Below are 27835 nucleotides of genomic sequence, written 5' to 3'. Positions count from 1 at the left end.
GGTGGGGGGAGGGGCATCGTGACGTATTTCCGGCGAGTGGCTGGCGGCCTTTGACGCTGCTGTTGTGTTGGCCCCGGAGAGGGAGAGGGAGGCTCGGAGCCGCCGGAGCCGGAGCCGCCGCCCCAGGAGCCCCAGGCGGGCCCGAGTGAGTGCGGGCCGGGGGCGGAGGCCGTGAGGCGGGCGGGGTCCGGTGCCGCCGGGGTGAGCGGCCGGGCCGGGTCCGAGGCGCGCGGGCGGGGTGGAAGTGACACGCAGGCGGCCCGGGCCGAGCGGGGCCCAGAACCAGAGACTCCCGAGCTCGGCCCCCCCGGGCCTCAGCTTACCCGCCTGGAACGTGGGCCCCGGGTCGGCCCCCTCCCGGGGCAGCGGCCAGGGGCGTGTGGGAAGCGCTTCCCAGATGCCAGCCGTCAGCATCCGCGCCCAGGCCGCGGGTCCAGGGGCCACCTCCGGTCCTCGACCCGGCTCCTGACCTGGGCCGCTCCCGGAGGGTGAGCCCCTGAGGGAGTTCCCTCCTCCGGGGGCCCCGGGGCCCTGCTAGATGTTTCTCCTTCCGTGCTTGTTGACTCGTTATTTCCTTGCCCTTTCGTTTCCCCGGATCCCGTTCCCCAGTCCCCTCCATCCAAATCCACGGCGTTGAGCAATCCCGGCCTTGGCCGGCCTCCCGGCCCCTCCCCCGGCCACGGACCGACGGACCGACCCCTGGGCCTGCGGCTCTCGGTTCTCCGGAGGGCTTCTTCCCGGCTCTGCGCCCTCGGCCTCGGGGACGGTTTTCGGGAGGCGGCGGGCCTGGAGCTCTTTTTTGAGGGATCTTCCCTTGTCTGGCCGTGAGGTGCCAGGCTGCCTTGGTGGAGGGCCTTCTCTCTCCTGGGAGTCTCCACACTTGGGGCACCCGCTGGTACTGACGGTGCCCCCGAAACCCCACCCCGGCCCCTAACGTGCGCGCGTCAGTTCAGCGAAGCCGCGTGCAGTGGCGGCAGCTTCCCCCACGAAGTAACCCACGCTGTGTTGTGTGTGCAGTGCCGGGTTCTGTCCTGGGCTGTCGGGGTACAAGGTCAGAAACGAGGCGACCCCCGTCCTTTAGGGGTTCACGTTCTACTGCAGAGAAGCAGCGTGATCGCAGACAATTAAAATGCGAAGTGTAGAGAGAATTACTTCTGGGGGATCCGTGCTGATGGGTCAGTGTAGGTGCCCCTGAAAGGGCGCGCTTGGGCCAGACTCTGGAGGAAGCCAGGGATGCCGTGAGGTGCAGGTGAGGAGGGAGCGCATTCCAGGCTGGAAGCACAGGAGATGGGAAAAGTGTATCGGCCAGTTTGGCTGCAACAGTGCGGGAAGAAGGACCGTGAAATGTCAGGAGAGGTGTGCTGGAGTCCAACTGTTGTGTTTTATCCTAAAGCCAAGAGGGGTCACTGGAACTTCTCGCAGGGATGGAAGTGTTTAGACTTGTGCATAGAGGTTTTCAGGTGCATAAAAATGGCAGTTGTGTGCAGTGTAGATGGGAAAGATAAGAGGATCTAAGAGAAGGTGACCAGTTTAGAAACTGTTGCAGTAAGACTGGACCAGAAATGGTGAGGGGCTGCACTTCCAGAGTAACTTTGTGGGTGATGTTGTGGAGTTAGAATTGGCAAGATTTGGTAACTGATTGTATATGAGGGTGACAGAAGAGGCCAAGATGAGTCTGAGTTTGTACACCTGGGTGACTGGTTGGTGGCGTCAGCAAAACAGGAAGTTAGGAAGAGAGGAGGGTTTGAGAGGGAAAGAATAACTTCTGTTTTGGACCTGTTGGGTTTAAGATGCTTACGGCACAACTAGTTAGAGATGTTCCAGAATCAAGTGGTGATGTGGGAAGAAACACCAGGGCTGGGCTGGATATACGGATGTGGGGGCTTACAAGTGGTAGTTGAACTTGTAGGAGCTGATGAGGTCACCGAGAGGTAATATAGAGAGAGAAGGTGCAAGACAGAGCCTTGGGGTCCACTCAGGTGGAGGAGAAGGGTCAGGGAAAGTGACTGCAAAGGAGACTGAAAAAGAGCAGGCAGACAGATAGGAGAACCAGGACAGCAGCGTCCTGAACAGCAGTGAGGAGAGAGTATCCAGGAGGGGGTGGTGATGGTCAGCACTGTGAAGTTCTGGAGAGAGGTCAAGAAGCAGAAGGACCGAGGACAAGGCCGTCAGATGGGGCAGTTAATAGGTTATCAGTCACCTTGGAGAGAGCCTTGTCAGCTGAGTGAGGTTGGAAGCCAGATTGTGGGGGGTGAGGAAACAAGAGGCAGGGAGTGGAGAAAGCTGCTTCTGGGAGCTTAACTCCCAGGAAGAAAGGGAGGAGGAGGAGGATCATTGCCTTTGAGTCTCCTCTGACCCTCACTAGATGTGGGAGTCTGGGCCAGTTCTGTCTCTTTGAACCTCCATTTCCTTAGGTATGAATTGGGGATGATACCTGAGTGGCAGTGTGGTGTGATGGTTTGAGACCAGCCTTGGAGTCAGTTCTGACAGAACATTTCCCACGCCTTTGCAGGGCTGTGTGTGGACCCTGTGTCTCTCTTCCCTGCTTCTTAGAATTCCTGCTTTTGTTCAAAGCTCAGCTCAAATGCCACCTTTCATCTGAAGCCTTTTGTCATTCATACTAAACCCCCTCTCTGCCCCTCCCTCACCCTGCCACTCTGAAATCACCTTGCATTTGTTTTGTATGTACTTATGTGTTGTCTTCTCCTCTTAGATGTAAGCTCTTTGAAGGCGGGTTGTTTCCTGTTTGTCTGTGTACCACAGGGGCTGCATAGAGCGGATGCTTAATAAATGCTTGTTGATAGATTCTGTGACAGTGGGAATGTCATTTAAACCTCTCCTTGCTCCAGATAGCTTTGATACTATCTGATAATAGCCAACCTTTACTAGAGTTTTTAAATTGCCAAGTACCTTACATATATTATCTCATTTGATTCTTACAACAACCCTGAGAGAGAGTTGCTGATCACGGTCAATGAAATGAGTTACCCCAGAGAAGTGATGAAGTGGCAGAGCCAGAGGAAGAGAATGGATGGGCCACAATATTGGGGTGAGAAACTGAGGGAGCTCATCACGGATCCAGGGTCAGAGGCTGCCCAGGAATTTGGTCACCTCGGCCAGGGCCTTCCCTTCCCCTTGTTGACTTTCCATTTCAGAAAGAGGAGGGCTGGATTAGATCAGAGCTTCTTTCCCTTTTTAGTGCCAGCACCCCTGTGGAAATCTGGTGAAACCAGTGAGCTCTTCTCAAAGTAAGGTTTTTAAATACATAAAATAGAACAGAGAGGACTACAAAGGAAATGGATTATGGTGCAATACAATAAAATATCAAAATATTTAAAAAAAAAACAATCGTGGGCCTCAGGTTAAGAGCCTTTGGATTATATTTTTTCTCTGGGGCTGCATCAATCTCTGAGTCCTTTGATTTAGAAGTGCACATAAATTTAAAGTTTTTCTCATGTGGTTTTACTGAAGGGTAAACTGAAGGACAGATAGATGGACAGGAAGAAGTTATTTTCCCCACCTCACACATATTAAGTAGCAGAGGAATTTCGAAGTGTGGGTCAGGCTAACAGGTGCACTTTCTTCCTTCTGTTTTTTTTTTTCCTAGCCTTTGCTTTAGAATGAATTGTAGGAATCACCTCTCCAGCCCTTCAGTTCACAAGACCCAAAGGAGGTCAGCCAGTAGTAATAACACTGTGCTGACCAGGGCTAGTAGAGGGTAGAGTGTCAAAGGCCTGGGCCCCGGGCTCTGGTACCTCACTGAGTGTTTGCTCCTTTCATGCTCCGAGGCCTCTTTTGTCTTGTGGAGACAGTGGGCACACCTTAGTTTATTCTCCCCCCCCCCCCCCCCCCCCCCCCCCCCCCCCCCCCCCCCCCCCCCCCCCCCCCCCCCCGCCCTCTTGGCCGGTGAGTGTGTAATTCAGAAAGGCTGGACTAGGCAAGCTACATCTTTTATTTATCCCCACACAGGATCATGGGATCGATTGGTTTTTAAATTTCTTCGTATTTTCTTACAAAGTTGCTTTTTTGATCAATTCTTATCATCCCCTGCAAGATGAATTTGCCCTTGTGACAGAGAAAAATGAATAACAGAAACATCTGACTTGTGGACCTCGTGGAACAACGTATAGGTTATTTTGTCCTCGTCACATTATTTCTGCTCTTAGGGAAGGAGGTGTGCCTTATTCTCTCTTCTCTTGGACCTTTATTGGTTTTTCCATTACTTAGTTCAGTTGAAGATTATAGACTTTGAGATCATCTAATCCTACCTCATTTTACAGATGAGGAAACTGAGGTTCCGAGATGCTGATGAAGATGGAATTCTCTTATCTGTCCCCCCCCCCCCCCCATCTGAGACAGCTCTATCCCTCAGGCCTAAGCACTGTTGCTTAATGAAGGATTTCCTAAACTAACATCTTTGGACTTTGAAAATATATCTATTTTGATAACTGCAAATCAATACAGTATGCTTCTTTTAGCTCCAGGCATTTACTCTGACTGTCTTCCATCCTGGAAGACTCTCCCTCCTCATCACCTCCTGACTTTCCTGGCTTCCTTCAAGTTCCAGCTAAATCCTATGTTCTAAAGGAGTCTTTCCAGATCCCTCTTAATTCTGGTGGCTTTCCTCTGTTAATTATCTCCTATTTTTCCTGTATATAGCTTATTTGTATTTTTTGGTGTCTCGCTTGTTAGATTGTGAGCTCCTCAAAGGTAGGATCTGTCTTTTGCCTCTTTTTGTGTCCTCAGCGTTTAGCATAGTGCTTGGCATATAGTCGGTGCTTAATAAATGTTTATCGACTGACTTTCTTATTCTGTGTATTTTATTTTTTATACTTAAAAACATTATTCTGAAAAGGGGTCCATAACAAAAAAGGTTAAGAACCCCTTTTGAAGTTTGGGATGGTGTCGGGTGTTCACCTTTGACCTTTGCCACATGGCTAAATAAGCTTTTCTATAGCCGAGGACTCGAACCCCCTTTCTTGTCAGTGTACTGAAATGTCACTTAAGCGTAACTTCCCATTTTGGAAATCCCCCAAAGTTATTCTTCACAGTGTCATAGGCATTATGCTTTCCTAATCCTTTATGTTTGTATGGATCGCTATTGAGGGTAAAAATGATCAAGGCACTTACATTAAAAATTAATCTGGGATTGTAAAAACCGGATGAATTTTTGACCTAGGTCTCGCATCAAGAAGTGAAGATTCTCAAGGAATAGTAGAAAGCCTTAGACTGGGAGTTTTACTATATCTTTTGTTTTCACGTTGCCTAAATTTCTGCTAGCATTTTCCCCCTCCTAGAGAACCATCTCAGCTAAGAACTTTTTGTGTGACCTTTGGAGCCTGAGTTTCATCTATAAAATGAGAGGTTGTACTAGATGACTTAGGGTCTCTTCTTTATGTAACCTCTGATTCTCAGTTTGTAGCTTTTATTATTAGCAGTAACTGCGGTGCTTTGGGCTAGAGGCCTTACATTTTAGAGCATTCTGTTTTACATTAAAGGCAGTGGGCAGAATGTGGAAAAGTAGGTAGGAAATTCTAATTTAACCTCTGATCATAAGGAGAATGGCAGAAGGCTATAATTCTGGGTTTGAACATTTTATGGTGCACGTGGTTAAGGGTTCTTTCTGTGATAGAGAAGCTGGAATATATATAGTAAGGTCCTTTTTAGGCGGATTACAGAGTGGAGCTTTGTGAAGGGAAAATTGGTGGGGTAGTTTTTTCTTTGAGGAAAAACCTTAATCTTTAGTAGGACTGAGAAGAGCTCGTTGTAAGTCAGATTACACTGACCCGATGAATGGCTGCAAATCTCTAGGTATAAGCACTAGATTGTTATGTGGTCCTCTAACAGATTGATCTGCTTTGTGGGTTCTGTGAGCCCAGTCTCCTTTTTTTTTCCCTTTTGGCCATGCCGTTAACCAGATCATTAAGCTTTGTTACTCATTTGTTAGGATTCCGACCTAGAAGCAGCAGACAGTGATTAGGACTCTGTCTTAGATATCAATATCCAGGTGAGTATGATGCCTTTTTCCTAGGCCATATTTTTTTGGCTAGCTGCACCCTCTGAGAACTTTCCTTCTTGGGAGGATGTGTAACGCTTTGAAGCTGAATTTAGAATAGGATTTGAGTTTGAATCCTGCCTTTGTGTCTTTGACCAAAGTTACTTAGCTTTTCTGGGCCTCAGTTTCCTCATTTGTTAAATGATGAGATTGGACTAGATAATTTTCAAAGTTCTTTTTTAACCCAGTGTTCCTGGATTCCTTCCTCTCAGAATTCTTTTGTCCTCTGGTGTTCACTGAAATCTAATTTTCTCCTGAAAACACACATCTCTTGTCACCTTCTCTAACACTGGACACACTTTCTCTGACCCTCTGCCACCTGGGGCCCAGGGAAGGAGTTGGCATCTTCCCTGATCTACATGCTCACTTATAGCTCCTTCCTCTGCACTGTCTGGCCTCCTCTCGTGTATTCTATCCTTTTCAGTTTTCATGGTTGTCATTTTTGGGCCTCTTGGTCACTCTTCTTCCAGTAAGTTCAGTCCCTGGTTCTCCATCATCTTCCCCACCTCAGCAACCCTTGACTTCCAGTCCCTGCCCTCCCCAATTCCTAGACTCTCTCTAATCAACTTCAGCCACAGTTTAGAAAACTTTTTGATAACTGTAATTCAATATGATTGATTTCCTTTGTAATCCTATATGTTTCACTATTTAAAAAACATTAATCTGAGACAGAGTTAATGACACAAAAAAGGTTAAGAACAACCAACTTAGATCCTCACTCTGTCTCCGTGCTTAACTCAGCTTGCCTCTGATCCCCCAATTCTGGCTCTGTCAGGACTATGTTAGAGGAGGGAGGCTGAAATCACTGACTAAGCTAGTTCAGTAGATCCAAAGAGGAATCCCAGTAGAGGAATGGTCAGAGGATATGAACAAGCAGTTTATCCTTGTGTAGTCCTTTTTTGTGGTTCATTTGAGTTTACATTTTTATTTTTCTCTTAACTCCTGTGTTTGAGCTTCAAAGTTTTTAACAGCTCTCTCTCTTCAGTAGGAGTGCTTATTGTTCAGTTGTTTGAGTCGTGTCTGACTCTTTGTGACCTCGTTCTGGGGTTTTCTTGGCAAAGGTGGTGGAGTGGTTTTCCATTTCCTTCTCTAGCTCATTTTACAGGTGAGGAAACTGAGGCAAGCAGGGTTAAGTGACTTGCCGGTCATAAAGCTAGTAGGTGTCTGAGACCAGATTTGAACTCATGAAGAGAAGTCTTCTTGACTCCCGGCTTGGCACTCTATCCACTGCAAAGGTAATTTTTTCAGCTCAGTTTTACTGGGTAAGTTATTCTTGGTCATAAGCCCATATTTTTTGTGTTCTGGAATCTTGTATCTCAAGTTCTCTGCTCCTTTATTGTTGTGGCTGCTAAATCGTGTGTGATTCTCCCTGTAGTTCCTTGGTACGTGAATTTGTTCTTTCTGACTGCTTGCTGTAATTTTTCTTTGACTTGAAATCTCTGGATTTGGGTTATGATGGGGTTTTGGTAGGTGACTGGTAGATTCTTTCTATTTCTATTTTGCCCTCTGGTTCTGAAAGGTCACACAGATTTCTTGAATATCTAGTCTTTTTCCTTTGGTTCCAGTATTCAGACAGTCTAGTGATTCTTAAGTTTTTTCTCCTCGGTCTTTTCACCAGGTCAGTTGTTCTTAGATGCCTTATATTTGCTTCTATTTTTACAGCCTTTTGACTTTGTTGCGATATTTTTTATTGTCCTTTAAAGTCATTGGCCTCTATTTTGTCCTTTCTGATTTTTAGGGATCTTGATGCTTTGTTGTGATTTTTTTACCTGTCGTGCAAGGCTTTTACTTTCCTTTGCAATTCTTTTTTTCCATAGCTCATTTCTTTTCCACTTTTTTGCTTTGGCGTTCTCATTTATGAAAACATTAAAAACCTTTTAAAACTTTCATCTTATCTGTTCCAAGAATGCCAATTGAGTTTATGCCCAAGCTGGGTTTTCCTTTGAGGCTTTGCTTGTAGATGTTTCAGAATCATCCTCTTCTGAGTTTTTACAGTGAGCTTTCCTATCACTATAATAACTCTTGATAGATGTGTGTGTATGCGCACCCTCGTGCTTTTTTTTGTTTGATCATTCTTCTAGCCTACCATCTGACTCGACGGGCCAGGCTTTATAGACTTTTGGAGGGAATATCTGGGCTGGGCCTGCTATGGTGTCCCCAAAGCCATTGGTATGGAACTCTCCTTATTGGTAGAGGTCACTGCCCAGGAGTTGTCTGAAGTGACTTCAGAGACTCAGAGAAACCCTTGAGCTCACCGAAGCCAAAGGAACTTGAAACAGGTCCAGAGGGCTAGAAGCTGGAACTGAGCCCACATGTGGTTCCTGGGGGTCCAAGCCACACCGCTGCTCCTTGCTTGGTACACAGTCTAGAGCCTATGACCACTCCTTATCCTGGACTGTCCCCTCTAGGCACAGGCCCTCATTCCAAGCTGGGTCTGTGATCCAAAAATGGGTCCTGAGTGAAAGATCTTCCTGTTGCCACCCATTCCCTGAATTCTGCAAGGCCTGGGCTCTCTACCTCCCTTTAGGCGCATCCTCCATCCCTAAGTGTGCTCCCTTCGGCATGCTCCCAGTCAGACTTGGTCCTCATTGTCTGTAGAAATCTCTGTTGATGCTCTATGCCTATTTGGGCTGGAAGAATTTCTCACTGTGATGTTTTTCTTGTACTTCCTGATCAAGCTTCAGACTAGAGGGTTTGCTAGGTTTGTTTGGAGGAGTGGGAGGAGGTGAGGGAGCTCTCTCTTCTTTCTACTTCTCAGACTTGAGCTCTGCCCTCAGGTGACTTTTTTTTCAGTGCATTCTCAGCCCATGCAGCTTTATTGCCAAAAACCAAACCCAAAAGTTTTATACATAGTTGCAGTTTCCAATTTAGGATTTTTTAGTTCCACTTTATGCCATCAGAAGAATAAAATCTCTCCTTCAGACCCCTAAAGATGCATGGATATAACAGCAAGCAGCCTTTTCCAAAATTTCAGATATGAAATTCTAACAATGAGAAATCCTAACAATAGTGCAATAGAGTAGAGAGATTACAGTGCTGCATGTGTATACAGTAAGTAAACAATCTTTCCCCTACTAAAGAAAGCCAGCAGAATATATAGAATATGTGAAATGAGCTCTTCAGTATTGGGTCTTTTTAATCTAATGCCAAATTGTTTATTTTACATAGAATAGTCAAGTGATTTTAAAGGAAGACATCCTAGCTATCCACAGGCATTTGAACAAATGCTCTAAATCACTAATAATTAGGGAAATGCAAATTAAAGCAACTTTGATGTTCCTTCTACTGCCTATCAGAGTGGCAAAGCTGACGAAAGAGGAAAATAATAAGTGTTGGGGAAAATGTTGGAGGCAAGCAGGAACACTAGTACTGGAGCTGTGTATTGGTCCAGTGGTCCTAGAAGGTCATTTGGAATTGACCCAGCTACTGATACCAAGGCTGTGCCCAAGGAACTCTGTGGATCTGTATGTACAAAAATCTTTAGAGCAACTCTGTTGGTGGTAAGCAAAGATGAGACACCAAGAGGCTGACCCCCAACCAGAATCACTTCTTAGAGCACAGTTTGATGGGTGTTTCTTGAGTGCCTGTAGAGGGTAAAGATATCTTTAAAAAATAAGACATGGTTGGTTCCTGCTTTTAAGGAATTTGGTCTTATTGGCTTGGTCATATCCATAAATCAAGTGATTAAAGAAAAAATAAGCCAAAATACATTACAAGTATCACAGTGTTTGGTTCAGGCAAAATGTCTGAGCAATCTCCCAAAGTTCTGAGTCTGCCTACCCCAGCTTTAGGTCCCAAGTGTGCCCTAAGCATTGAAGAATGATAATAACTCACATTTCTAGAGTGCATTTGAGAGTGCTTTACAAATGTGCTTTCCTTTCATATTTTTGATAGTTACCTGGAGAGATTCTGAAAGGACCTTCCATAGGTCATTATGGGAAGAAGAAATGATCTGAAGGCTTTTTTAAGCACAAAGAAAATCAACTTGATAATCAAGGAAGTAACATTATGAAAAATCTTGTTTTTTAGCGCAGTGAGTGCTGATAATCTTTCCTAAAGAGCATGAAACGCAATTGACTTGCAAATCTGAACCTTCTACAACCCAACAGGTTAACCTTGGTTAGTTTATGAGCTTGAACATGAATGCCTGTTGTGTGTGAAGAAGTGAATCAGGCGCTAGGGAAATTTAAAAAAAAAAAACTTTTTTCCACTTTTAAAGGGCTTCTAACATGAGAACGATTTATAAAACAGCATGTTAGGGGCCTAAAGCAGTGATCAGAGGATGCTGTTTGGAGATGAGTTGGGAGCTAGTTCCGGATGAGGGGACCGCCTGAGGACCACTCCATTGTGCCACTGCTTACCCACGGTATCCACGATGGTGGGGGTAGAGTGTGTGAGCAGCGTCATGGTTCCATGGAACTTCAGGCCCTCTTGTGCAGCTCACTTTGGGCTTTTTGGTTCCTTTTAAGGACTAGAGAAGATGAGACAGCAGCCCAGGTGTGGGGGATGATTAACACGAAGTGGAGAGGAGACAGGTCATCAGCTCCTGTTTTGCTTCTGTTTTCTCTGCCAAGCAAAGAGTTCTTTGGGTTGGGAAATGCCTAATTGGGAGTTAATTGAAACTAAAGATAATAAGAGTGCTGCTGAACTACCATAGATGAGTTCAAGTCACCAACCACATCAACCACACCCTAGAGTATTTAGGAGACTGGCAGAAGTGGTTTCTGAGTTGTTATAAAATAAATTTTGAAGATTGTGAAAAGTGGGATACGTACAGAAAGACTGCAAGGAAGGGAAAGATGTGAGTTGCTTTAAAGAGAGAGAGTGGAGTTTGCAAAGTAAATGCAGGTGAGTTTGACTCTCAGTTCTAGAATGTACTAGGAATGGAAGCAGTGATCAGAGAGCCAGCGTGGCTTAATCCAGAGCAGATCATGGCATGCCCACCTCTCTTAGGGTTGGGTTACCACACTGGTAGATCAGGGGAATGCTGGAGAGCTGGTCTACTCAGATTTTAGCAAAACTTGTGCCAGGGTGTCTCATACTTTCGTGTGGGCTATGTGATTATACAGTTAGAGTTTTTTAGGAAGTGGTTGAATTATTATGATAGATCAAACAGTTGATAATGATATGTTGATGTCTCCTTGGAGGGAAAAGTATTTGGGGGAATCTATCCATGATTGTTTGATGATTTTATTAGTGAGTTGGATGAATACATGCTTAACAAATTTGCAGATGTTACAGAGCTGGGAGGGATATCTTACCCTTTGGATGGTGAAGTCAGGATCCAAAGAGATCTTGGCAGATGAGAAAGTAGGGCTGAATGTGGGATGACATGGGAAGAAATGTGAATCTAAATCCTTATATTTGGTTTCAAAGATGCAAGGTTGGGGAAGCAAAATGGGCAGTTTTTTGTTTTTAGAGGGGTTTTGGTCGACTACAAGTTCATACTCAATCACGGAGGACTGTAGATGGCAGGTAGAAAAGCAGTGCAAACTTAGGCCCTTAGTATAGGAAATGATAATCCCGCTTTACTGCGTCTGGAGAATTCCCTTTGGGGTGCCGCATTCTTTATAAGGAAGGACTTCAATAATGGAAGTCTGAAGTGGCAGCCAGGGGCCCCTGGGAGGAAGAGGCTGTGTAGTATCCAGTTGGGAAGATGGTCTTGTTTCTCCTCTCCTAGCTGAAGTTAATCTTGGCGCTCTGACTCCAACACAGCCACACCTACTCTTGTCTCCCAGCACTTCCCACCTCTGCCCTCACCTACCAACCTCAGGGCATTTATAACCTTACTGCTCCTGCTGGTCTGCTGTCATTGGGAAACTGCCCCAGCCCGCCAGGTCGCTCCATGGTTTGGCTGAAGCCTCTCAGAAGGCCGACTGTATTCTGGGGTAGGGACTGTCAAGTAAGAGCCTGGCAGGACTCTTCACTTTCTGTTTTAAGTGGGACAGAACAAATTGAATAATATGACCAGACATAGATGGGTTACAACAGATCCAGGAGGTCATGACTGCCCTTCTCCCGCAAACTAACCCCTCTAACTTATTATTAAGAGCACCCCCGTCATTCTAGTTACTCGGGTTTACAACCTTGGGATCATCCCAGTGGCTCCTTCTGCCTCACCCCGCTTGGCCGATCAGTTGACACAGCTCAGTTGTTTTCTCCCTTCACATCTCACATCTATCCCCTTCCCTCTGCTCTCATCTTTGTTCTGCCCTGATCACCTTTCCCTTGTGCTGTTGAGAGAGCTTCCGCCTTGCTCTCCTTCCTTCAGATCTTATTCCACTTTGCCTTGCACACAGCTACTAAGATAATTTTCCTAAGGCCTGAGTCTGATGTGTCAGTCCCTTGTCAGTAAACTGGTGGCTCCTGGGTTGCTTTAGGATGAAGGCAAGTCAGCAAGCATTTATTAAGTGCCTTCTTTGTGACAAAAGGAAGAAACAGACCCAGTCCTCAAGGAGTTCAAATGTTATTTCAGGTTTATTGCATCCTTTTTAGATTTCTAAAGTTTTATAATATGTATAATCAGTACAGTAGTACATGTTTATAATTTTTAAATGAATATACATAATGGGAGTGCATGCTCAGAAGTTTTTTTTAATAGTGTAATCAGAAAAGATTAGAGAACACTGGTCTGGAAGAAGGTGATCAGGATGCTGAAATACTTTTAAATCCTACTCTATAAGTATTTGGTGGGAGGAACCAGATACCCTTATCCTGGAGAAGAGTAGATTTGAGTGGATTGTCTAGTGGAAGGAGGAGGAGCCTAGTTTTGTTTGGCCTCAGAGAACCTAAGGCTGTGGGTGGAAGTGTCGGAGGGCAGATTTCAGCCATTAGAACTTTTCAGAAGTAAAATGGATTGCCTTGGAAAGCAGTAAGTCCTTCTCCCCCCCGCCCCTTTTAAGCAAAGATTGGGGATGTTAAAAAGGGGGAGCCTTATTAAAGTATGGCTCTCTGACCTCTGTCACTTGGCTTCCTCTTGGTTTTCCCCAGCCATTACCCCTGCACTTAATTCACTTTCCTCCCTTTAAGCTCTTGACCCTGTAAATAGTTCAGTTTTACTTTGCTCTTTGCTCTTGAGCTCCTTGCCCTACCACTGATCTCTCTTTCTAAACCCCAGCCTTGGATTATTCTCACCTTCTCTGTTCCTACTTATGTGATGCTGGACACATAGAGTATGCCACATAACAAGGCTAACTCATTATTGTAGCCCAGATTCTCTCCTTCCTCCAGATTGACAGCTGGTCTCCCATTCTTTACAACAGCTTTTGCAAATCTTGTTTTGCAACTCGCTTACATTCCCCTTCTCCCCTCTCTTTGCTTTCTCAGCTGAGGACTTAGCCCCATACTTCATTAAAAGAACCAAAAACCCTCGAGGCCATCCATTGTGAGTTCCCTCTTCTCCCCCAGTGAAATCACCTCAACATCTTTTTATCAGTCTCTCCTCCTTTGCTGTAGTCTTAGAGGAAACAGGTGACTCCTCTCTTGCAGATGCCAACTTCTCTGTTTGCATCCTTGATCCCTTTCCTTCTTATCTAATCTAGGAACTTGCCCTTTCCATCAGTAGGAAGGAGCAGGGTCCTTCCTACAGCTTATAAACATGCCCAGATCTCCCCCATCTTTTGAAAAACGTGAGTATACCCAGGCTAACAGGTTATCTCTTCCCTTTATAGCCAAACTCCCAGGAGAAGCCCTCTACACTCACTGACTCCATTTTCTCCCCTCCTCAAAATCTGGCGCTCATTTTCCTGGCCACCTCTTTCACAGCTTCACAAACCGCCTCACACCAGAAACCATGCCCTGGAAGAATACATGTAACTTTACTAACCAAAATGCTTCTTCCTGGCAACCACTTGCCTTTGTGTGATATCTCAAAGTGTTAGACTGTAAGCTCCTTGAGAAAAGAGACTGTTTTTGTTGTATTTGTCCAGTGTTTAGTTTATAGTAAATGAATTTTCTTTCATGAATTCCCTTTTCATCCCCTTTTGTCTGGCTTCTAACATCTTTCTTCATGGACAGACTCTAGGGCTCGGTCCTAGAGTACCTTCTCTCTCACCATCATCTCATCATCTGCCATCAGTTTAACTGTTTGCTCAGCGAAGACTCCCAGATCTGAGTGTCCCTCCTCAGTCTCCTTAACTGCAGACCCACATCACCACTTGCCTAGTGGGCATCTCATTTGGATGTCCTAGTCATCTCAAATTCAGTGTATCCAAACAGAATGCAACAGGAGGCTTTCCTGATTTCCCCCTCCTCCAGTTGCTAGTGTCCTCTCCTTCACAAGTTGTTTTGTGTCTACTTTCTTGTGTACATATTGCTTCTCTTCACTGAAATGCAAAGTCTGTGAGGGCAGGGACTGCTTTATTTTGGTCCTGGTAGCCTCAGTACTTAATAAATGCTTGATGAAAAAAAATTAGCGTCATAAATAAAGCTGAATTAGGTAATAATGATGCAAATCCCCCTTTGCTGGCACCATGCATTTGGTGCTTTGAGGATCTTTGCTTTTTGTCACTGTGGGTGCTCCTCGTAATGAGGAAGATGTTAACTTCTCTGCAGTGGCAGGGTTAATTTGATTGTGGTTTCAGAAATGGAGTGAGTGGTTAGATTTTGGCTGAAATAGCAGAATGGGTGAGGCAGCTAGTCAGCAGTTGGGAGAGCAGTGCCCCAGGCAGGGATCTCCATGGTGGCAGTAAGGTTGGCCTGGCTCTGGAGGATATGGTGGGAGAGGAAAATGGAGGAGAATCTACCCTGAAGGTTTTGTTTGTCGACTCATGACTTCATCAGCCCTTGGTGAGCAGCTCCCTCTTCCAGGGCAGGTCAGCACCTTCTCTACAACTTGGAGAGGGGAAGTGATTTGGCCAGGATCATACAGCCACTCTGTGGGTGCCGGAGGCTAACTCTAGGTCCACTGTACTATATTGCCTTTCCATCATAAAGATATATTTAACATTTTTGAAAATTTAATCATTCTGAATATAATTGCAGAGTTATTTAAAGGAAAGGAGACAAAAGAGAAGCCTTCTTTAATGATGTGATAGCAATGGCATAATTTGTCTGCTTTGTACATTTAGATCTTAAGTAAGGGCGCACCTGTGCTTGGCTTCCGGCCAAGTTCCTTCTTGCATTTCACGCAGTACTTAAGACACATATTTGTTTAATCAGTAAAAATCCACTTTGTTTCCCTCCCCCTCCACGGTTCCCTTCCCGCTTTGAGAACAGAAGAAAAACAAAACTGCTGTTACAGACATGTGGTCAAATACACCAAGCTTCCACGTTAGCCGGATCCAGAAGTATGTCTCATTCAGCCCTCTCTCTCAGGAGGTCGGTGGCGTGTTTGATCGTGGGTCCTCTCCGGCAGTGATGGGCGATCACGCTGATCCAGGGCGCCAGGCCTTCAAAGTTGTTTGTCCTTAAAAACATCGCTGATGTATAAGTTGTTCTCCTGGCTGTGCTGATTGCATTCTGTACCGTTATTTCCTGTATTTCCATTTGAACTCTATAACGACCCTATCAAGTGAATGCTGTAAGGATTATTAATTCCATTTTCAGAGGAGAAAACCTGAGGTTCATAGAAGTTAACAGACTGAAAACATGGTCGTCCAGCTACTGTGTCAGGCGGGACTTGAACCCAGATCCTCCTGACTCCAAGGCCAGCATTCTGTCACATTACTCATAAAGGAAGGCAGTCAGGAACCCTAGAGAGCACATTCTGTAATGGTGATGGGTGGGAAGACTGAGATAAATAAATTATCTTTTTGCCACCTTGACGCCTTCGAGGAGGACTTTTAAGGACAGAATGGGTTAAAATCACTTTTTGGCAGAGAGACGGTGAAAAGAACACTGGAGTTGGCAGCTGGATGGTGCAGCGGGTAGAGCGCTAGGCCTGGAAGCAGAAGACCTGAGTTCAAATCCAGCCTCAGACACTTCCTGGCGGTGTGACCCTGGGCAAGTCACTTACTCTCTATTTGCCCCAGTGTCCTCGGTGGTAAAATGAGCCTTCCAGGGTTGTATTTGTAAAGGGCTTGGCACAGTGCCTGGCACGCGGTACGTGTTATCTTATTATTCCTGTTGTCGCTATGGTCACCGTTCTCATTCTTTGGAATCAGATGACACGGATTTAACTCCTCCTTCTGCTGCTGCCTGTGTCATCCTGGGCCAGTCACTTGTACTCTCTGGGACTCGCTCTTCTCGTCTCTAAAGTGGGGGCGTTGGGCCAGCTGCAGCTCTTAACCTGAGTATCGTGTCTGTCATACTGTGAGTTCTAGTACCTGTATTGTCCACATTAATGTGTGCCGTCTTTGGCTTTTTTATAGTTGAGCTACGATAATGTCGTTCATCTTTGAGTGGATCTATAATGGCTTCAGCAGTGTCCTGCAGTTTTTAGGTAAAGAAGTTTTTTTTTTTTAATATATCTTAGATTTAAAGCTTTGTGTACATTTCCTCACAGAAGATAAAATTGAGTAATCTGTCGCAAATCGAACAAAGTTGTAGTTCAGATTTTTGTTTCTTTTGTAGGACTCTACAAGAAATCTGGAAAACTCGTGTTCTTGGGTTTGGACAATGCAGGCAAAACAACCCTTTTGCACATGCTCAAAGATGACAGATTGGGCCAGCATGTTCCAACACTACACCCAAGTAGGTCTGAAGATGCCCAGCGGCTCCTTCTGTTTCTGGAGAGCTGTGTCTGAGCTAGTGGCTGGATTCTAAATCGGAGCCTCCCTTGTATTAACACAAACGGAAAAGAAAAAAATCACTTGGATGCCATTCTGTAGAGTGCATTCCACTTGTAAACACAGATAACATGCTAGTTGCGTTTCTTTATGGTGGTGTTTTAACTCATAGTCTGATTGTGATTTTCAACTACGATTCACGGTCTCTTGACTTCTGAGAAGCAGCGGAAAAATAGCAGTTCCTTTCATAGTCAGATAAGATAATTTGGGGATTTCTTCTCTTTGCTGAATGTATGTTCTCTAATGTGCTAAACACATGACCACATTATTGACGTTTTAGCTCAATTGAAAGGTGTTTTCTCCTTGCGATCTCTTTCCAGCATCCGAAGAGCTGACGATTGCTGGCATGACTTTTACAACTTTTGATCTTGGTGGACACGAGCAAGGTAAGAGGTGGTTTGTGCTGCTGTTGGTAGTCTGTCGTACTTAACAGAGGACGAGCCTTTATTTGTAATCACAGACGGGGAGCTTGGAGGGACTTTGGAGGTCACTTGGTTTAAAACCCTCCTTTTACAGATGAGTAAATTGAGACCCATAGACAGATGAAGCAAACTTGGATTTGAGTCTTAATCGTAGGACTCCAACTCGAGCATTTTGGCCACTGTGCTAATTTGCATTTGCATGAGGATCATTTAGTCCTCTTTTTATGCTTGATACACACATAGCTTTCTTATTCCACAGTAGCTTTACTGTATGGCTTTAGAGAAATAATCAAAGTAGATCACTCTTGTTTGTTGGCTCTCTTAGATTTGACAGTCTTTTAAGGCTAATAGAAATGGGGATGGGGATAAAAGGGGGTAGAAATTTGCTATGAAATGTGGTTAATAAGCCTCCTGATGGAGCATTGTAATTATGTAGTAAGTACTTTTATTGACATCTAATTCAATTTTTATTTTATTTATTTAAGATTGGTACCCTGTCTCTTTCAAAAGGACTTGAGGTGGCTTACAGATTAAAACAATGCGAGATAAGACATTTCAGGATAAAACAGAACAGAGACCATCTGAAAGAAGCAGAAGGAATAGATGTTTTCAGGCATCTCAGTTGAGCAGACTAGAGCATTCAGGCAATGACCTTTGCATTAAGCTTTGTGGCAGCCAGGGCAAAAAGGAAAACCGTTTGGTACATAGTTTTTGTTTTCCAACAAGAGTGCACAGATTCATCTGCGGAGAATTTTTTTCCATGGAACTAAAATCCAAGAAGGAATATATCATGTGGGTTTGTATATACAGGACATTGAATAATGTCATCAGTAGTATCTTGATTGAATGAAAAGACATTTACCAAGGATCTGCTGTGTGCCAAGCACTGGGGATGGAGATACTGCTCTCTAGGAGCTCACATTCAGTTTGGGCAGACTACAGATAGAGGAAGGTTCCATAGCAGGATGGGTGGTTAGGTGCCTGGTACAGGGTGGGAATGGTTATGGAGGGCATGACGACATGGCAGGTGACACTGCCTGGGGGTTCTTAAGGTGCAGGGGTGGACTATAGGAGTGGGGGTGGGGAAGGAGGTGGCTGGGGTGTTGGTGGGGAGGGCTCGACCCTATCATCTGGTGCTCATCTGATACTATGAAGTTAGAGAAAAACTGCTAAGCTGCATGATTGTCTTAACCTTCTACAAAGGCACCAGGCGCAGCATTAAATCATAATTCAGTGAATGCATTTCTGTAGAGTGAAGCACTTTGCTTCCTGAGCTGACTTAACACTGGGATAGAATTTGGCAAATCTGGAGGAGATGTAACTTGTCACGTTGATAGAGAATCTTTCTTGTTAAGTTTTTAGGTCATGGTTTCTGGGTTTTGTTCTTAGGGAAATAAATGAACATTTCTTACTTCTTTCTAGCCCGGCGGGTTTGGAAAAACTATTTACCAGCAATTAATGGGATTGTCTTCCTGGTGGACTGTGCAGATCATCCTCGCCTCCTGGAATCCAAAGTTGAACTCAATGTATGTTTGTAGTCTTTTTTAAACTCACTGTCCTTAGTCTATTCTCTACTTGTTACAATTTGAGATGTGTTATGGTATTGAATTTTTGACTTGGGTACGTTGGCAGCGTGTGTAGCATACCTTGTCTTTCTTCCTTCTTGTACACACTGAAGTATTGAGTTACAGGTTCTGTGCCTGTTTCATTATTTCAGGGATCTGCTATTTCACCATGGTCACTCACCTCCACCATTGCAGATTATAATATTTATGCACCTTGGTGACTGGTCTTTGTGAGTTGCTGTGGCTAAAGAAAAAAATTACCACCCTGGAGTCACCTATCTGGTGGTAAGCTTCTCCAAACCTAGCTAGGTGTATTTAGGGATGACATAGGGCTACCAGGCCTGTTCTTGAAGCCTTTCCATCTTAGTAGAACCTAACAGGGCTTGTGTTTCATCGACATACTTTTGAAGACCTCAGGGTGACCGCTACACTGTCTGTAGCCAGGCATCAGAATTGGATGTCTTGTATTTATTGTGTTTGCATGGAAAAACGTGAGTGTTTAAAGCTAAGGATTTAGTGGGTTTTCTTTGTTGCATTGTCAGAATAAGTCTCTCTCCTTCCCCCCCCCCCCCATTACAAGTAAAGACCATTTCTAACATTCTTTTTTTCAAAATTCTGAGTTTCAAATTCTCTTCCTCCTCCTCTCCCTACCCCCTTCCCTAAAATGGTAAGCATTGGTTATACACGTGCAGTTTTGTAAAATGTATTTTCATATTAGTCATTTTGTGGAAGAAAACTTGATTAAAAAAATAGAAAGTGAAAAAATAGTATGCTTCAGTCTGCATTCAGACTATCCGTTCTTTTTCTGGAGGTAGATAGCATTTTTAGTCATGAGTCTTTTGGAATTGTCTTGGATCATTCTATTGCTGAGAATAGCTAAATCATTCACAATTGTTTATTGTATAATATTGCTGTTCCTGTGTAAGTGTTCCCCTGCTCATTTCACTCTATCTGTTCATAGAAGTCTTGAGTTTTTCTGAGAGCATCTTGCTCATCATTTCTTACAGCACAACAGTATTTCATTACAATCCTATACCACAGCTTGTCCAGTCATTCTCCAGTTAATGGGCATCCCCTCAATTTCCAGTTCTTTTCACCCCCAAAAGAGCTACTATAAATATTTTTGTACAAATAGGTCCTCCCCCCCCACCTTTTTTAAATCTCTTTGGGATACAGATCTAGTAGGGGTATGATAGCCCTTTGGGCGTAGTTCCGAATGGTTCTGTGGAATGGTTGAATCAGTTCACAACTCCTCCAGCAATGCATTAATGTCCCTATTTTCCCAGTCTCCTCCAGCATTTATCATTTTCTTTTTCTGTCGTATTAACCAATCTGATAGGTGCAAGATGGTACTTCAGAGCTGTTTTACTTTGCACTTCTAATCAGTAGTGATTTAGAGCATTTTTTCATATGACTATAGATAGCTTTGATTTCATCTGAAATCTGCCTGTTCATATCCTTTGACCATTTATCAACTGGGGAGTAATTTGTATTCTGATAAATTTGATTCAGTTCTCTATTTGAGAAGTGAGGTCTTTATCAGAGAAACTTGCTGTAAAAATTGTTTTCCCAGCTTTCTGTTTTCCTTCTAATCTTGGTTGCATTAGTTTTGTTTGTGCAAACCTTTTTTAATTTAATATAATTAAAATTATCATTTTACAACTCATAATGCTCTCTTGTTTTGTCCTAAGTTCTTCCCTTCTCCGTAGGTCTGACAGATAAACTACAGAACGAGATTTCTGAGCGAGGTGTTAGGAGCTTTCATTCGGAGTCAAAGAGTCTGTTTCTTCTGGCCATAATGATGCTTTTCCTTGGCCTCTGTCCCTTACCTGGTTTCTACTCTCCCTGCTCCATTGAAACACAGTAGGCTGAATGGCTGGCCTTTTGTAGGCCAGTGACCTCTGTGTTCTCTCCAGCTTTTGATTATTTGTCCTCCTCTGATAGTCTTTCATCTCTTGGCTTCCTTGACGTCCAACCTTGCTGACTTCCTGTTCTTGTCCTGTAACTCTGGTTGTTTCTCTGAAGGTTAGCTCTTGAGTTGTTGCTTTTAGTCCTTTAATTAACTTTTTCCTTGGTGGCTGGTGGTGTCCCAAGTTCAGCTCATCTCTACACCCAGGTGTCAGTCTCAGCTTCTCTTCAGTGTTTCAGATTCAGAATGTCCTGGAGCCCTTGTAATCACCACTGTTCTGTTGCAATGAACCAGGCTTGAAGTCTGCCCTTGCCTTCGCTTCTCAAATCCAGTAGTGCCCAAATTCTGCTTTCATAATCCCTCACGAGAAGTTTTTCAGAATGCCTTCAAATTGCCTCCGTCGTCTTCTCCTTGGCTGCTGCAACAGTCTCCGTAACTAATATCCCTTTTGCCATCTTCTCTTCCTTCTTATGTCTCTGGCTTGTTGCCTCCAGTTGAGGTCACTACCTGTTCAGGAACCCCAGTACCTTTAAGTTAAAGTCTGCTTTGGCGTGGCATTCAAGCTTTGCATAATTTATATCCCCTCTCCTTGGCACACTTTGCTTGTATCTGCTGCATTCTGTCTTTGTCAACACTTGTTTGAAGGCTTCTGTTTATTTCACCTTTCAGGAAACTTCTTCCCTTTCTTTGTGCTTATTCAAATCCTCCTCATGTGTCAGGATCCAGCTCAGATCACACTTGCTTCAGGTGGCCTTGCTCACCTCCTCTAGGCCACACTGAACCTCCACTGCATACTTCTCTCTCTGTCTCTCTCAGGTCCTTGTGTTTATTACTTGCTTCATTTCTGGGTATCATGCTGGTTCTATTTTTTGTCAAATTGTAATACCTTTGAGGGCAGGGCCTCTATCACCTTAAGTCTTTTTCATATTTTCTTCAATTTCTAGTGCTGGACATAGGTGCCCACTTCTTGCCCGTTGAGTTAGAGTCTTGACATGCTTGTTTACAAGACTTCTAGTTTCCATTTAAGTTGTTCTCTGACAGGCCTGCCTCAGAGTATCTTTGAAAATCCCTTAAACCCCATGTGTGCACCCTGTGGCTAGACTGTGTAGGACTCATTAACTGCACTGTGAGTAATGATGGCTGGAGCAAATCTGTGCGATCCATGCCTAGCCCCAGGGCCTGAATCAGGGCCATTTTTCACTGGTGCAGAGGACATCTCAGTTGTGTAGTACTAGAAAGCTGAGTTTGTAGTCTGCCCGGCTTCTACTTAATTGTTCACTTAGGAGAGTTGTCAGGCGGACTGCTCAAGGAGCATTAAACATCAAATGTTTGCTCACTGTCCTTTGGTATTTGGAAAAACTTAACTTTTGTGTCTTGTCTTTAGGCACTAATGACAGATGAAACAATATCCAATGTGCCAATCCTTATTTTGGGCAATAAAATTGACAGATCAGATGCGATCAGTGAGGAAAGACTCCGTGAGATATTTGGGCTTTATGGACAGACCACAGGAAAGGTAAGTGAGAAACATATTAGGGGGAAAATATGAAGCCTTAAGCCAAAACTTTCCTGTTGGAGAATCTGGATTTTAACTGTCTTTCGAAAAGTTTAGACGACCAAAGCTTTTACTTTAAATGTTTTATGGTTCTAGTGGCAGGACTGTGTTCAGATCTTAGCCCTGTGCCCCTGAACAATACCTGTGCACACCCTGCCTTCTTAATACAGGTGATGTTTGTCAAGACGAGAATTTGGAGGAGGTTGGCAGTAAAGGCAAAGTCATCATCTTAGTCATCTGGGCTTTGTTGGATGCCATTCCAATTTTATTTGACAGATCTTTTTTGGAAGACCTTTTTTTCTGCTTAGCTAGACGTTAATTTTAGGGAATTTGTTTCCAAAGAAGAGCAGTTGTGATTTGATATTCCCTCCACGTCATAGACCTCAAATCATGTTATCCATTGTTGTAATGCCCGGGTGAGATGGATAGTAGCATTATCCCCGTTTTTCAGATAAGGAAACTCTCTCTCTGAGAGTTAAGTCTACAAAGCAGATCAGTAACAGAACAAGGATTAGAACATGAGTCTTCCGGAGGAATAGACCACACTGGCGCTAGTTGGAAAGATGAATCTGTTGTATAAAACAGGTATGCGAGAGATAGACAAGAGACACAGAGAGAGAGACAGCAAAGGAGAGACAGAGAGAGAGAGGAGGGAGGGAGGGAGGGGGAGAGAGAAAGAGATTTGGAATAGTTAGAGCAGGAGTCTCCCAATCTTCTCAGCCAATAGTGTTTTGGTTTGGATGTATGTTTAAATCTTTCCCTTCCTCCCCTGCTCTGTGGCTTATGAGCATGTGTTTTACCTCCCTGATACTGTTTTCTCCTTTCTTTCCCACCCCCATTATCACTGTTATTTTGTCTCTGCAAACGGACCTTCGGACGCCATCCATCCCTCCTCTCTATGAGTGTGTTCTCTACACTATGAGGTTTTTCCTAAACTTAGCTGCACACATAGTGAACTGTTAACAATCTCATCTCTGAGAAGACTTCCTTGATTTGGTGACACACAGGCAGTATCTGTCCCTTCCTTCACTCATGGTTGCTCATAGTGTGCCCCGAAATTTGCAGCACTGCTAATTTTCCATGCCGGGGCTTCTTTGGGAGTTTACTGGCCTTTTCCCTCAAAGTCTCCTTAACATTAGTTAGACTGGAGATGGATTTAGTGACTCCATGCTCAGGCTGTGAGGTTACCAAGATTCTAATCACCTTTTCTCCGTTTTGACTCCTGTAGGGAAACGTGCCCCTGAGGGAGCTGAATGCCCGTCCCATGGAGGTGTTCATGTGCAGCGTGCTCAAGAGGCAGGGCTACGGTGAGGGCTTCCGCTGGCTCTCTCAGTACATTGACTGATGTGGGGGCAGTGAAAATAAAAGCCTTTTACTTCTCTGGACTGATCCTGTTCACAGCTTCCTCGTGGACTTTTCTCTCATGACACGGAAAGCTCTCCGACCACATCCTGGCGTTGGGAAAGCCAGGAGGAGCCTTGGGCAGCTCTCTGATGGCCCAGTGGTGACACTTGTTCTTTTCCACCCTTTGGGGGGGAGCAGAGCGCCTCCCCACGGGCTGGGTGAAGCCGGCTCTTGTTCTCTGGGGCCCTCGCCTGCCGGGGCGCTTTGCAGGGGCAGCCGAAAAGAACAACTTGTCTCACCACTGTAGTCGATAGAAAAAGAAAACGATTCTATTTTTTAAAAGAAGTGTTATCAATGTAATCCGTGTCCCTTCCAACCTCTTCAGTTAACATTCACTTGTTTAGTCCAGAGTCTATATTAGGGTTTTTTTTTAATCTATTTAATGGCATTTAAATATTTTACAAAAATACTGAGCAAATATATTTGAGACCCACAATTAATCTAGGTTTGGGTGTGGCTGCCCTGTAGGTCACTTGGCTCTGTTGGACTAGGCAGATTCTGGATCAGATGCTTTCATGGCCAGGTGCTTCAGTGAGGTCTCTTGGAGCTCACCTATCTTGGTAACTGCCTTGCCTTAGAAGGTGCTGGTTTGAGGTACTTAGTTTTTCCTCCTGCTGCATGGAGTACTAGGAGAGGGACAACATCTTGGTGTCCAGTTTTGTCAACAGGCTTTCTGCAGCAGTAGATTAGGGTCATTAATTATCAAAGGGGCTGATCATTTGCAAAAAAAAAAAAAATTATTAGAAAAGTGCACAGCATTCAACTTGCTTATCGTAAAAAGGTTATGAATTTAAGCCAGGTTCTGTTTTTATACTATCTTTTTCACTCCTGCCTATAGCACCTTCTTTCTTCCTTTTATTAAAAAATAAAAAGCTGACTTAATCCTCCCCAGAAAGCAGTGGGACCAAAACCAAACATTCTGCTTCATTGCATGCTGCAGAGGTCTTAAGTCACTTCTGCACACAGGGAACCATCTTCCAAGGACAACTGATACACAGGGGAGCTTGAGATGATTGGATTCTCCATGGACTAAGAACTGGATCTGATGGGAGATTCCAGAAAGGGTAACTGGGGGTAACTGAATGACTGAATTACAGAAGCAGGGTTCATAGGCTGTTCCTGAGATATTGCTTTCCCACAATTTACCCTTTTCCCCCATCAGAGATCTACATTCCATCAATCAGATTAGCCACGATCTTGAACCAGTGTCATCCATTGTTAGAAGCTACTGTTGACATCAGTAAATCTGTGTTACTGGCTTCCCATTTCTTTAATGCCACATGAAACTGGACTTCTCTTAACTAACTCTTAACTTGCTCCTTGGCAATAAGAACTAAGATGACTATCAAGATAAAACCTACCTTTACTGGTTGTCTAAGATACGTCCCTACCCAGCATTGGATGCGGCAGTGATGGTCTGTTTAGAGGGGTCTGGACTATATTGGGCTTACGGGAAGAAGGGGAGAAATGGACAAGACGATGTCTTGGAATAGGAAGAGTTGGTGTAATTCTTCAGTCAAGCTTGTTGTTCTTGATCCTCAGTATTGACGCGCTGGAGTTCCCTATGGCCAAATACCTAAGTAGTTTAGCACACGACAGATGCCATAGTTTTCCTGTCCGAAGGAGGCTCCTATTTTTGAAAATTTTGCAGTTATTTCTTAAAGCAGCAAAGCAACAAAATGAAAGTTTATGTGGGTCTGAAAGGGGCAGATGTTCACTAAAGTGAACAAATCTAGTTAGAATGACTGAACCAAATAGTGGCCTTGCTTGTCTTTTTTTGCAAGAAGCTGCTTCCTACATGGAGACTTGGGAAGGGTGGTACTTCGAGCTAATTTTGCTCTGTAGTAAGCTAGACAGCCATTGCCCCAAGCTAGGGCAACCTTCTGTGAAAGTGGTCTGTATTTACCACTGGAGAAAGAAGGGGTAAAAGTGAGTGGAACCATCTCCTCCTGCCCCATGGTGTATGCACCATTCCTCTACAGGGACTGCGGAGAAATACAGCCAACGGAAGCTCAACATGTGACTACATCAAAGGTCCAGGGCTGCTTAGAGACATTACTGTGAATGGAAACTTCATTATGTTGTATCAAGGTGTCTGCTGTTCCCCTTTCTGGAAAAGTGAAGCAACCTTTTGCAAAAGAAGGTCATTCTGTATCCAATGCATTTTAATAAAAAGTTAAAAAAAAAAAAAGCTTGCCACTGAATGCACTAATCTAGTTATGGTTTGACCACAGTGTGTGTCTCATGTCCCCAGAAAACCTTGAGAAAGGGAGAAAAGAAAGGAGCCAAGGTAACTTACCTCATAAAAGGGTCCCGGTGCATTCTGAAATCCCATTTCTCTAAGTGCTTGAAGTCAGTTTGTCAACAAGCATTAATTTGTAAGTGTTAAATACCTACCATATACCTGGCACAGTGCTAAGAGCTTGGGGTACAAAGACAAAAAATAAGAAACTTTATATTCTCAAGAAACTTACATTCTGTTGGCTTTTAAGAATGTATAGGAGGAATGCAAAAGGAGAAGGCAGGACATTAGTACTTCATGTGGAGTTGATTTTTGAGTTGGGCCTTTATGTGACAAGGGAGAGGAAGGAGTGTGTTTGTACCTTGGGGGTGAGATAGAATAGGGAGTATACAAAGGCAGATATGATTGATGGTCTGATGTGTGTGAAGAACGGAGAATGTGGAAGGGGACTGATGTGTAATGAGGCTGGAAAGACAGGATGGGGCTTTTAAAATCAAACAAGTTGGAGTAGGGAGCCTCTATGGTCTTACTGATTGGTGCAGGGACATCGTTATCTGTGCTTAGGGAGGGTCACATTAGCAGCTGTGTGGACGTTAAGATTATAGAGAAGTGAGATGTGAAGCAGGGAGACATCCAGAAGCTATCATATAGGCAAGGGGAGCAGAGATAGGGCCTAAACTAAAGGGGTTGCTGGCCAAATAGAAGGAAACAGTTTTTGAGGTAGAAATAGCAAGGTTTGCCAACTGATTGAACATGCGGTATGAAATTTGAGGTTTACAAAATGGTGCCTTGGGCATTAGGCTGCCATTTTACAGAAAAAGAAACCACCTCAGGTTAAAATGACTTGCCCATTGTTCACAGGGCTCAAGTGTTGGAGCTGGGATCCGAATCTAAATTTCTGACCGATGCCAGCCCTCTTTCCACTACAAGGAGATGCTTCAGTTTTTAGTAGGTTTGGTGTTTTGATTATCCTTGAAATTTGTAGGGAGAGCATTTGGGTGCTTGATCAAAGGTAAGGAGGGTCTTATTGGAGCTCAGCGTGTCATTACTACAATGGGCACAAGAATCCAAAGGATTGCTATTTAACCTCAGGTGAGAAGTGGGACCACCCTGCCCTAAGCCAAACAACAACTCGTTGGGTTTTTAACAAGCCTCATCCATGGGATAAATGCGAAATAGACACCTTAAAGTGCTGGTACAGATTGGAATTGAAAACAAAAGGACTGGTCTGAGGTAGTAAATTGTCACTTTACTGAAGCTGACTTCCCCATTGGGCAATCTTGGAACACTGAAGGGGTGTGTCTGTGTTGTCTTGAGCTGAACTGGAGGGTGACAAGGTCCACACTTTGAGAAGATTCTTATGAAACAGCAGTGAGCAGTAGTGAATAGAATGCTGGTTGTGGGTTCAGATTCTGCCGAAGACATCAGCTGCCTGACCACAGAAGTCAATGAACTCTCTGTAAAACAAATACTTATAGCACCTCAAATGGTTCTGAAGATCAATTAAGACTATGAAAAGCTTTATATAAATGCCAGCAGTAATGATTTTTTAAGCAATTTTGTGACTTGGGGACATGAAAGTTCTGGACCATTTTCCACAGCACCCAATGCTAATTGCTTCAGTATCTTTAGGGGAAGATCATTGAATTCTAGGGAGGAAAAAAAACTCATTGCTGGGAGTTAGAATAGTTAACAGCACTTTTACAATTATTAGGTCAACTTGTGGGTCTGGCCCAGCCCCAAAAAGGGGCCAAGTGTCCAAAGGAAAACCATTAATTATGGCCCCTTTTGCGGTTCTATTGTGAAAGATAATTATTAGCCTGAGTGAGACTTTGTGCCTTGATTATGTGTTGTGAAAATATTAAACTTCTTTAAACACTTCCGTACTTCAAGGGTCTGTCATTTCATCCTTGTGGGTTCACCTTCCAAGGATTCATGTCACAACCTCTCTAATTT

General features: G+C 44.1%; 1 protein-coding gene across 1 annotated transcript; it reads left to right on the top strand.

Moving 5' to 3' along the window:
- Positions 1–27762, top strand: SAR1A (secretion associated Ras related GTPase 1A). The gene is made up of 7 exons (XM_036734702.1): positions 1–145; positions 16366–16436; positions 16568–16687; positions 17103–17168; positions 18627–18730; positions 22063–22194; positions 23462–27762. The coding sequence occupies exons 2-7, from the start codon at positions 16379–16381 to the stop codon at positions 23576–23578; spliced, it is 597 nt and encodes a 198-aa protein (XP_036590597.1). The 5' UTR covers positions 1–145; positions 16366–16378; the 3' UTR covers positions 23579–27762.
- The last annotated feature ends 73 nt before the right edge of the window (positions 27763–27835 follow it).

This window comes from Trichosurus vulpecula, chromosome 8, assembly GCF_011100635.1.
Source record: "Trichosurus vulpecula isolate mTriVul1 chromosome 8, mTriVul1.pri, whole genome shotgun sequence".
NCBI classification, from domain to species: domain Eukaryota; kingdom Metazoa; phylum Chordata; class Mammalia; order Diprotodontia; family Phalangeridae; genus Trichosurus; species Trichosurus vulpecula.
This window is presented reverse-complemented; position numbering and strand designations above follow the sequence as displayed.